Source organism: Setaria italica, chromosome V (assembly GCF_000263155.2).
Source record: "Setaria italica strain Yugu1 chromosome V, Setaria_italica_v2.0, whole genome shotgun sequence".
Taxonomy (NCBI): domain Eukaryota; kingdom Viridiplantae; phylum Streptophyta; class Magnoliopsida; order Poales; family Poaceae; genus Setaria; species Setaria italica.
Window position 1 is genome coordinate 5,947,567 of NC_028454.1, and position 12,289 is coordinate 5,959,855.

The 12,289-nt window shown below is 47.9% G+C and overlaps 1 protein-coding gene across 1 annotated transcript; it reads right to left on the minus strand.

The window, feature by feature from the left end:
• Nucleotides 1–2,511: 2,511 nt before the first annotated feature.
• On the minus strand, nucleotides 2,512–5,920 carry LOC101772165 (fatty alcohol:caffeoyl-CoA acyltransferase). The gene is made up of 2 exons (XM_004967876.3): nucleotides 5,375–5,920; nucleotides 2,512–3,778 (listed from the first exon to the last, which is right to left on the minus strand). The coding sequence occupies exons 1-2, from the start codon at nucleotides 5,834–5,836 to the stop codon at nucleotides 2,795–2,797; spliced, it is 1,446 nt and encodes a 481-aa protein (XP_004967933.1). The 5' UTR covers nucleotides 5,837–5,920; the 3' UTR covers nucleotides 2,512–2,794.
• Between the last annotated feature and the right edge of the window lie 6,369 nt (nucleotides 5,921–12,289).

Consider the following 12,289-nt stretch of genomic DNA (forward strand, 5'->3'; position numbering starts at 1 on the left):
AAACCTATAATTTTAGTTAATATCGATAACTGGTGAATAAATCTAAACGAAACGACAACGATGTGTCTGAGGTTAAAGCTTAGATATTACTCGATAAACGGAACTTACAAATCGGCCGGAGATCGTGTCGATGCAGCCCTGCCAACCCGTACGAACTCGTGGAAAGAAAAGGTTTTTGGCGAAGTCGCCAACTTGAAAGTTAAGTACTAGGAATAAGTAGATTTGTTGTATTGATTGATGTGTTCTTTTACAAATCTCCAGAGACGGCTATTATAGCCTGTAACAACTGATTTCCTAAATGACTAGGATCTATCTCTAATTTTAAACGATAATAAATATTTACAAATACAACTCGTATCGGAGTTGGTTATTATATCCCACGGGCCAACCTTCTTCTTTAGCTAATCTTCTCTCCGGCCCACTTTAGGCCCATACTGGCCAAACCGCTCCAGCCTCTAATCGGCCGACCTTCACCAATTCCGTTTGCCAATCGGTCGAAATACCGTAGCGTCAATCGGCCGATTCCTAACTGTAGCTTTTATCTCGCCGCATCGGCCAATCTTTTCCTTCCCTAACGCCGATTCAAAACACGTGTCAAAATCTGACGTCAACAGTGGTTTTCTAGATGCTGCACGGATCTCGAGATCAATCCAAGATTACACTGATGCTAAAAATAAATGACAGGCAAAAGGTAGTCGTGAGTAGAGTAGAGTAGGGCAACGGTGATCGCTAGGGCCCACTTAGATTTCGCGCGCAAAGCAACAAACCGACCGACATGTACGCGTGTAGCGTGCTGACTCGTTGAGATATTGTCGAGAGCCCGGACAAAGTAGACCCTGCGCTCCTGCAGGCTTGGCAGTTTGCTGAAGGAAGAAGACGACGCAAAGGACACCCGTGTCCCCTGCTGAGTTGCTGGTCCAGGACGGCACGAGGCGCCGGCCGTACGATGATCGAGCAGCGATGCCGACGCTAACGCCTGTCTACGACGGGGTGGATCATCGTGGTTGGATATTGCCTCCGCCACAGGGCGCACGGGTGTGACACTGTTCAGCTATTCAGATTTCAGACCGCCCTGTGGCTTCCGTGCTTTCCATGGCAAAGATCACGCGAAAGATTCTCGTCAGTTTTGTTGCCTTGCGTTCTCTGGTAGCTGAGCTGAGTACGTTGCAGGCACAAAGTGACACTAATCAGAAGCATATATGCATTATGCATATAATGTTGATAGTCTGATTTCAGTTTGGTCAGTTCAAAGAAGAAGACGGCAGGATCATGCAGATAAATAGCATGGACAGAGACTTGGGAATAACTTTCAATCTTTTCAAACCACGCTTTCGCTCTTTTAGACTAAGACTACCTACCTAGTGCTGGAAGGAAGCTCCAGCAGTCATCGTTCGGATCTGGGAGAGTTTTGATGTGTTCAAAAGCAGGTTCCTACTGTCATTTAGGAACTAGGTTCCATGGCGAAAAGTCCCCATGCATCGTTCAAAGAACGAATCCCTCCATTTCCTCTCTTCCCGCGCATAGGGCATGCAGCCTCCCGGGCCGGCTGTTGTGAGAGAAGGCTGTTGCAGGCAGATTTGATTGAAGCATCTGCGAAAGCTGGGTGGCAGAAATCAAACGCGCTAGCTTGCCACAGCCTTTGACCTAGTACGAACAGGGAAAGAAAAGCTAGACTAGATACTCTCCAGCCTTTCAGTTTTGCCGACGAACAGCTCTTAGCCGGCGGCAGAGATTCGATTCGACGCTGCAATCAGCTGTCAGTCAGTCAGTCAGTCAGTGGTCGATCCGGCGATAGATCTCCAATTCCCCATCTCCATGTGGACATGATTAGAATGAAGATGAGATGGATTTATATCTATCGAGTATCTAATCGCGCTAGCAGCAATCTAGCTGCTGTTACTAACCAACGGTTTTGCTTTTGAATTGACTTGCTTGCATTAGATTACCATTAGGCTGGGTAGGGGGCTCACCGGATAGTTTAGGTTTGTGGTCAACCGAATCATGCAAAAGCAAACGATGCAAAGAGACGAGCGAGCGGGCAATGAGATGGGAGAATTTGGTACTGCCAGTACCAGCTTGGGAGTATTTTCTCTCATCACCTGCAAAGCTGCATCCACTAAACCTTTCTCCGATCCAGAAATGAAAACAATCCTGCCGTTTTCAATTCAGGGTTCAAAATATCAGGAGCTTTAATTTCTTGGCTAAAGAAATGTCGACAACTTTCATAATCTCGCCCATTACGTACGTCCCGTTCCTTCTCCTAGTGAGATATGACAAGATATTTGTGCGATCATCAGAATATATATTGACATGTGTTCCGTTATCAGCAAATAAAGTACCAGCCGATGCGGAGTGATCAGCTGATACCTCACTATCTCGGCGAGAAGCTAAGGAAAGGGATGTGACCGGGCTTATTGGGCATTGGCACTGTGAGTATAGAGAGCATTACTTGGGGCCTGTCAGTGTCAGCTCAACAACTCAGGCCACTTCGCCTGCCTGCCTGCAAGATGATTTCCACTCATGTCGCCATGATTTCTCCAACATAACAGTACAGCTTTATTGGAGCGACAATGCAAGATGAGCGCCATGATTGCCGGCAAATAAACTACCACGAGCGAGGGAGCTAGTTGATGTTGATCACACAAAAAGGTGCTCGATTTACAACAGTTGATTGCTACTGGAGTGTGCATTCATGCATCATCACGATCGATCTTCACCAGATGATCTTTCGTTCAACCCTTTTCGATCGGAGTAATTAGTATTCTTAATTCACTCATCGACAAGCTCAATCAGCTCAGCTCATCAGCTTCGCGTCCACGTCGGCGTCCTTGAGAAACCCGAGGCAGTAGTGCTGGAACCGGTCGGCGGCGGCCTGCGGGACGGAGACGAGCACGGTGGCGCCGTGCGGGTCGCCGATCACGGGGACGAACACGCAGTAGATCTCGCTGGTGAGCGGGCCCATGTGCGCCGCCGCCCCCGCGCCGAAGTCCAGGTCCTCGAGCCCCAGCCGCGTCCACGCCGAGATCACCAGGCTCGCCGCCAGGTCCGGCCGGGCGCCGCGCCGCTCCTCGAGGAGGTCCACCATGGACCGCACGTAGTCGTCGTCCACGCACTCCTTGGCCTCCTGCACCAGCCGCACGCCGTAGCGGGCGGCGGCGGAGGGGGAGGGAGAGACCAGCTGCGCCGCCGTGGACTCGGCGCACCCGAGCACGAACCCGTTGCCGTAGTAACCCCGGGGCAGTTCGGGCTTCACCCGGCGGCGGACGTTGACGGAGAAGAGGAGCTTCACGCGGAGCGCGCCGGGCGGGTCCAGGGCGCGCACCCACGCGCGCCACACGTGCGCCGCCAGGGCCTCGAAGGACGTGCACTTGAGCGGTGGCGCGCACTGGCGCTTCAGCCGGAGGAGGTGCGCCGCCGTGAAGGTGAGCGTCACGGGCGCCAGCGACTGACCCAGCAGGCGCGCCAGGAGGCTCGGCGCCTCGCTCCCGTTCCCGTTGCCGTTGCCGTTGGCGACGGCGCCGATGCCGCCGCAGCTGTTGTACTCCGGGTGGGTGAAGGCGACGCGCGGCGGGCAGCGCGGGCGCAGGGCGCGGCGGTCATGGAACGGCGGCGCCAGCATGGCGGAGCCGTCGCCGATGTCGACGGCGTCCAGAGCGCCGTGGCCGGCGCGCGCGGCGTGGGCCCAGGCGTGGAGGAACTGCGCCGTGCCGATGCCGTCGCAGAGGCAGTGGTTGATGGCTGTGCAGAGGACCATGCCGCCGCAGCCCAGCCGGGTGACCTGCCACGTCATGCCATCATCAAACAGTTAATTAATTGATGTAACCGTGCACGCGTGCTCATGCCACTTTTGATCAACCATCACTAGCAGCACATAAACTTAATTCATTTAGGGGTCTTGCTAAATAAAGTTTAAGCAAAGTTTAGCAATAAATTTGCCAAACATCCTTACTAAACTATGGTTGCTAAACTTTAACCCTTTAGCAATTTTTTGTTGGTAAACTTTGCTAAATTTGGGGCTGGACACCCTTTGCCCCTCATTATTGCTTGTCTGAACCCTTTCTCCTCCCCCCTCACATTAAATAAGGGCAGATAGGTCTTTCTACACCTCATTAAATGTTGTTTAGCCCATGGATCTAAACAATCATGGCTAAAGTTTTAGCAACTCAAGTTTAACAAAGTTTAGCTACTAAAGTTTAGCAAACGGATCCAAACAAGCCCTTAGATGAATTAAATACTTGGTAAATCTAAATTAAATTGAAGATAAATCCATGAGTCGTTTTCCTGAAAGCTACAAGTGCATGAAGCAGAAGCATTGCATCATACCATCCCACATGCACAAACTCAGGCAGCGCCAAGTGTAGTAGCAGTGTGTGGAAGATCACTCAGGTAAAGCAGCATGTGGTGTGGCTCTTCAGAACAATGCAGGGGCTACAAAGAATTCTGAACATCCCGGAGCAATCTAGTACTCTGATCCTGCAGAATTACAGCAGGAACTGTACACGGCCTGCACTGCAGCCCACAGTAATGGTATGCATACGACCTCTCTGGTAGCAGCCATCACTGTAGACTGTACCCTGTAGTCTGTCCTGCAGCTGGAGATCTGTATGAAAAGGACTGGACGTAATAAAACCAATGGCATCTCGAGAGCATTTGGAGGTAGGCTTTCTTAAGTTAACTTTTGCAGATGAAGATCATATTCTCATCTGATCTTGGGTTTTCTTTTCCCAGGAGCATGATAATGGGGGATCAGAGAAGATTATGCATCCATGCATGGCATCATGGCCGAGATAAAACTTCACTCAAGTGGACATGGGGGAGATTTGGATGGACAAAGATACAGCCTAGCCATATGCTTGTCTGCCTAAAAAGGCCTTTTGAGAAAGGAAGGAAGCAGGGGTTGGAGTCTCCTAACCCTATCCTCCCCTTTTGCTAACTTTAAGAATTGCCATCACTAGCAACTTGTGGTACCGGAGGGAACAGAAGCCTCACCCCAGCACAAGCATGGGATGCATGATAACCTAAATTAGATCACCTCTTATAATTATCTAACCATCAAAAAGAGCAACCGAGTGATCAAGAAAAAAGTGGTCGCTGACAGTAACAGTTGTTGCATATTGCAGGTTTGTCTGATCTTTTTCATCAGCTCTACTTGAAACGTCTCAAGCTCACGAAAGTGGCCACACATATCTTTAAAACAAGCAGCTAATGGGATGACTTTACTAAGTCACAAAATGGTGAATACTTATTTCTAAATTGAGAACTTCTTTAATTGAGGAATAAACGAAATTGTGATTAACTCAGAGAATCTGGAATGAACAAACAAGTTAAGAGGCAAATAGTATAGATTCAGCAAAAGAGAGAGAGCTCGACTCACTTGGACGACGAGAGGTGGCACGGCGACGAAGCTCTGCGCCTCCACCCTGTAGAGAAGCTTCCTCCATGACTTGTGCGGCCTGGCGCGGCGGCGGAGGAACTCGGCGGCGGTGAGCCCCGGCAGGCACCCCTCGGCGAAGAGCGCCCCCTCGGCATTGCAGTCCACGACGAGCTTCCCCTCGTCGTCGTCGCTGGGCCGTAGGCGGCCGGCGAGCGGGTAGTAGTCGACGAGCACCCTGGCGAGCGCCGCGCGCAGGGCGTCGGTGGGCACGGCGGCGGGGGCGGCGAACACGTAGAGGTACTTGATGGAGAAGCGGAGGAACCGCTGGTCGTCGAGGTTGGACAGGTACAGCGTGTGCCGCGGCGTGGGCTGGCACGGCCGCACCACCGCCGGCTCGCCGGAGTACTGGCACTCCCCCGGGATCTCGAGCTCCGCCGTCGCCGGCGCCGACTCCCTCTCCATGGCTGCCCTGCCGCCGCGTTAAGCTGGCATGGACCCGCCTGAGGTTGTGTATATAGTGGAGTGCTGGCGGTGGCTGGTCTTTTAATTTCGGGTTGTTTAGGGCAGTTCCAATGGGATGTGACGATAGATTTATTACGGAGGGAGAGAAACCATTTTCTGGAGAGGAAACCAAGTCCTCACGTATATCGATGGGCTAAGAAATCAGCGAATCTGCATTGGGGGACCCAAGTAGTTTCTTCTTGCTTACCGCTTGATCCTTTGCACTTGCTTACCGCTGGATCCTTTGCGCTTGCACCGTTGCTACCCGTCACTCGAGCTCCTTTACATGATGCATAGAGGATCTGGTACTAGAAGGGAGAATGATTGGTTGGATTTTTATTTAGACTCTAGATAAAAAAAAAATTGCATTGTGAAGGATAATTTCTTGATACAATATCCTAAATTATGAAAACTACGATGGTTTTTCCTATTGGGAGTGCTCTTGTAGCCCTTAACAAGGATGGTTGGTTTATAGATGGCGTTGATTACTTGCCACTCAATAGGCGAGCTGTTTAGGGAATGGAACCCCTCAGTAGTGCAAGCTATTTTATAGCACTCATTAAAAATTTTAATGGGCCTCTTCGTTTAGTGATTATTTTTTGATTTATTATTTTCAGTGATACCGTCCTTCACCCGACATGACCAAACTGCCCTCTCTCCAAATAAGAGGGAAGGATGTATACAGTCCCTCCGTTCCAACAAAAGTCATTCTACGATCCAAAATTTATCCAAAAATAAGTAATTGTACTCAATTTGGCATGTGTATATATGCATGTGGGCATGTAGTAGTCAGTTAGCACCAAATATGGTTAATAAATAGGGACAATCGAGATCATTTTACCTCTTATTAATTTATCTTAAAATTCCTAGGATGACTTTGTTTTTTGGACGGAAGGAGTGTGCTGAAAAGAATAAAAAGAAATGACAAGACGAAAACAATAGCAAGAACGAACCATCAGGTATCCATTCATTCTTTGGGAGGCCCGTGAGGCCATATTCTTAGGAATATTCTTAACAAGTGATGGAACCCCTTAAACCTTCCCCATCCCCCCCCCCCCCCCCCCCCCCCCCCCCCCCTCTAATGCACAGACAGCAACTCGTAACCTTCCCGGCTGACTAAGGCATGTTTGGATCGAAGAAATTTCGTAGGAATCGTTTCATTTGGAAATTGTTCTCAAAATATTGTTTGGAGCAAAGGAAGCTTCAACAATAAAATGAAGGTAAGTTTCCTGCATCCATCGATTTCACAGGAAATAAAACACATCAAATTGGAATCCAATGGTTTCACAGGAGCCCGAGGCAATGAGCGAAGGAGTCCATAACATGCTCTAACCATATGGACTCCCAAGTGTTCCAATATATCTATCCTTGTGTCTATCCAAATAGAGATTCAGCCACATGTCATGCTTGAAGGACGGCGTTGGCAAGATCCAAGGATAGACACATAGGAACACATGGGAGTCCATATGCTTATCGCCGAGCATACTTACGTTTTGACTATCAATATATAAATTTTATATAGATTAACATGAACATTATTTTCATTTAAGATAAAATATGTTTTATAATACTGCTAGTAGAAGTGTTGTGTTGAAGATTACATCGATGTCTGAATGGTGTCTAAATTCTTTCATATATTTTTTTACCGGAGAAAGTAGCTACGATGGGGAGGTTCAAGCTTCAAATGGAGCTCAAGCTTGGTCGGACGAAGCTTCGGCAACTTAAAGTTTGAGAACAACGAGATGGAAGGCAATATAAACAAACTTTTGCTCCGAAAATGTCACCGTCTGCCAGGTTACCTTATCCGAGCCTCCGAGGTGACGACCACTAAAAAGAAACCTCGGAAAAGAAACAACCAAGTGAGTGCCAGAGACAGATACGATCGCTCGAATGGGGTCATTTTTCTTTTTTGAGACCATTTCCGAGATGGTCCGACTCCAATTGCAGCGTTATACAGGTAGTACGCCTGATGACTAGTGATGGTTTTCTCTGTGAATGAAGCCCAACATGGGTACTTACTGACCAAGCCCATCGTGCGTGGGCCTTCTTTAACTGGGCCGTAAGTAGCATTAACAACTCTTGGGCCGGAAGTAGCCCATCATATCTATTCCATGTAGTGCTTGTAACTGGGCCGTCGTAGCATTAACAACTCTTGGCTTCCTAAATACTCCGTACTCCAAGAATTGATGGGCTAATATTGGTACATCAGAGGAAGTAACAATTTTCATTCAAAATGTAGGTCCATTTAACTTTTCTAAATACATACTATATTTTGATATTTAGAAAAGTTAAACCAACTTACGTGTTGAACTCAGAGAGAGTAGTTACCAAGGTAGTACTCCCGCTGCCCCCACATCAGAACTCAGAAGAGTCAGCGGGCTATCGAGACTGGACCCCGGCAATTAAAGTCTTCAGTTCAGTAGCCAAGCAGCTTTAGTTTAATTTAGTTTCTTGGTCGTCTGGTAATCAATCCGCGTAGCCTTTCGGTGGATGGTTCCTTCTGAATTTCTGATGCAATCAGCATCATCTCTCTCTATCTATAATGCAGCATAGTCAGACGACCTGGCGCCGCGCCAGCCGCCAGGGAAGATGTGCAGGCAGCAGCGAAATGTCAAAGGGCAACCGCGAGAGGGCCTGGTTCCTTCGCCGACGGCGACGACCGACGATGCCTGCCGGCCGGCGCCCACCTACGGAAGAGCCGTGCAGTGGGCGAGAGGGATATCTCTGGCCGGCCGGCCGGCATCAAACGCGCATCTCGTACGGTGACCTCGCCGGCCGGCCGGTCCCAGCATCTGCATATACCTTAATTAACGGCCATGCGCTCGCCATGATCATTTACCCGAGTCGACAGGCAGGTAAATGGCCGTTCCTGATTGCAAGAGCAAGGAAAGGGATGGTCCAACTGCCAGCCGGCCGGTCAACCTGATCGAAGCCATGCTGGGTCTGACTCTGACGGAACTTTTGACCAAATTGATTAGATTCAAATAAAATATATTTAATTTGAAGCAATTTTATCTTCTGACCTCAAGTTCAAAATGCCAAAAATAAATTCTAGTTTCAAAATGGTTTCCATATTGCATATGCGAATAAAATCCTTTGAGAAAGACTTTGGCTTCTTTTTTTCGAAACACAGCACAAACGCAGACACTCACATACACATATGCAACCCTATCCTTATGAGCATCTCCGAGAGACTGAGCTGGCATACCTTGAGATTGATAAAGTCACCACTGGTGACTCGCTATCGACATACACGTCGCATACCAATGAAAGAACACTGGTTAATCCTGGAATAAATCTAGAAAAATGCGAGTGCTAGTGCCGAGTCGAGGAACCGAATCCTGGTGGATAGGATCCACCACAAAAAAACCTTACGAGCCGAGCTACTCTCAGTTCGCAAGAAAGATTTTGGCTTTGAACTTAAATTATTTAGTTTGAAACTCATATCAAATATATATTTGATTTGCTTTAAATTAAAAAAGCTTGCAAGTATATATTTCTCATACTTTTGCAAAACCGTATTTTTACAAATCTATGTCTATGTAAGATGCGTTTCGTACGTGCCTTATAATGACAAGCTGGCCTGGTACGTGAACGAAGATGTGCAGCATGCAGCTAACAGTGGTGCAGGTTTTGCGCTACGGCAACTGCAGGGTGCTTCAGGCTTCAGCAGCCCACCAAAGCCTATAGGTGAGCATGCATGCAACAGTTTATGTCGTATGCGTAAAAAAAAGAGAGACAGCCAAAAGCAAAGCACGTACGCACGCAGCAACACAACAATGGGTACACGACAAAATAATGCGCTGCACCACAGTCGCACACACAAAGGTACCAAAACCATATCTGATCTCGGCATCTCGCACACGACGACGATGCATATGCAACAAGCAGTAACGCCCGGCGACAACACATCTACCGTATATATGTACACAGTTACACGCACATGCGTGGCAAAAGTTATGCGCTCTCTCTCACACACACACAAAAAAAATTGTGTATTTGTTGGATGCAATGCATTGGCTTTGACGAAAGTGTGCAAGCAAGCAAGCAACGAACTAGGCTTTTCTTGCTGCTTGCTCTGGTGGCGTGGTTAAGTTTAAGTTTGTGATTGTTACAGTCGCGCGTGCCGCGGCTACCTGCTGCAGGTAGCGGTCACTCCAGGTGCAGTGGCAGCCAGGGCTACCAATGCAATGCAAGCTTCAGTCAGATCAGTGCAGCTGCAGTGCTGCGCGCGACTGGCGACTGCTATACATGTTTGTGACCCAGCCTGCCCGGCCGGGAGAGCGTATAATTGAGCCCGGCCGGAAAGCCTGCCGGTTGGCCGGCGCGTCTGGGGCCCCGGCCGTCGCCAGCCGTCCGTCCACCCGACCATCATCATCTTTAATTTCTATCCAACCATCCAGATATCCTGGTGCTTCAAATTTCCATGCATCTTGCTTCATAGGGCCGCCAGTAGATCAAAGGAAGAAAAATATAAGAAAAAAACCCCACTGGATTGTCGTCATTCCTATGGAATTTTTGTACTGTAGACTGTAGTACTGTTTGGAACGTTGGAACAGAGCTTTAGAGTAGTGGAGGAAATTTAAGTTTCCTTTACTATCGATTTTACAGGAAATTAACACTACTGGAAAATAAGCATTCGTCCAACATGTCAGTACTAGATGACTTTTCGTTCGGTACCACGTTAGTACCTGTCATCACACACAGTGCCACCGGAGCTCCTATAGTACCGGTTTGGAGCCTCAGCTGGTACTAAATGGTGGCACGTGGACCGTGTGGCCGATAGCTAGATTTCCCAGTAAGTCATTTAGTACCGACTGGTGGCTTCAGCCGGTACTAAATGGTGAGAATGCATTTAGTACCGGCTAGTAGCATCAACCCCGGTACTAATTGAAACCATTTAGTACCGGCTGAACCTACCAGCCGGTACTAATGTCAAACATTTGCTCTATAAATGAGCTACTTCCTTAGCTTCCTCCCCCGAGCAAGCTCAACTATTTGCTTGGATTTCGTTTTTCTTCACTCAACCAGCTTCTTCACTAGACCGGTTAGCAATTTCATTCTCCCTCCTCTGGTCATAGTGTTCTAGGTTTTTTAATGAGCTAGTTTTATGTTACAAATGGAGTACTTGATACTTTATTAGAGTGAGGAGAATGGAGGGTTTTTTAGAATGAGTTTTATGTTACAAATGGAATACTTGTTGATCTTTTAGAATGAGGAGTATGGAGAGTTTTTTAGAGTGAGGTGTCGGTGTTTTATACCCGGCAACCTACCGAGGGGTATCCTAAGGTAGTAGATTGGTTGGTGGGGGATTGTCGGACCTAAAATTTGATAGTAAAAGCGAGGATACAAGACACCGATTTATACAGGTTGGGGCCACCAGAGTAGCATAATACCCTACGTCATGTTTGGGGTGTTGTATATTGCGCCCTGCGCTTGGGTGTTGTTTGGTGTTGAGGATTTGGTCCTCTGTTGTGATTCTCTATCTGCCAATCTAGATACCTCTGCCCTCCTGTATATACTCCAGGGGGTGGGATTACTAGTCAGTAACAAGGAGGAGTCCTAGTAGGATAACAAGGTATGAGTCCTAGTAGGATTATAGGGGAATCCTAGTAGGGGTCCATCTTCTTCCTTACGGGTACTAGGAATCTATCCCCGACAAGCCTCTGAGTGCTTCATAGTCGAATGTAGCAGTCTTCGGGTACTTTTCAGATCCTCGCCAAGTAGTATTAGTGCTCCTCGAGAACTTTGTCTAGCTGAATCTTCAAAGTTCTTTAAAACTGCCATGAGGCTATGGTGTGCTCAAGCTCTTGATCGTCTTGATTTTGTAATCTTCATCTTTGGAATGTGATATGAAGGGTGGCGGAAGTCGCACTCCATATGGAGTAGCCCTCGAGCCTTATGTTGAATCAAAGAATCAGGCTGAGGGTCAATAAAATCTTGAATCTTCTTCTTTCATCTTGAAAAAAAATCAACTATTAAGTGTAGCTTATCAGCCCCCGAGCCTTGGAATAATTAAATAGTCAATCCGATGGTCTTTAGTCTTCACGCAAGTCATCATCCGAGTTGTATTACGGCGTCTATCCCCCGAGCTTATGCGTCAGGTGAGCCGTAGAAGCCACATCGAGTAGTTATTTGCGCTTAGCCCCCGAGCTTGGAAGCTAGCCAAGTCATTGGAGATATCCTGAATAGTAATTGGTGCTTAGCCCTCGAGACTGGGAGCTAACGGAGCCATTGAAGGTACGCTAAGTGTTCTGGAGAGTCGTCGCCAAAGCTTGACCTGAAAAAGAAGATGCATACATATGTAGCTTATTGTGAAAAAGTAGTTAGCCTGTTATGTTTAGGCTCCCAGTCTCTGTTTAGCCATTGCCACTGCGTGTGAGATCTTTATCTCATATACGTGTACTGGCACTG

Coding starts and splice junctions, on each gene's coding strand:
- LOC101772165 (XM_004967876.3), bottom strand. CDS start 5,836: ATGGAGAGGGAGTCGGCGCCGGCGACGGCGGAGCTCGAGATCCCGGGG. Junction 3,779..5,374: donor TGCCACCTCTCGTCGTCCAA/GTGAGTCGAGCT, acceptor ATGACGTGGCAG/GTCACCCGGCTGGGCTGCGG.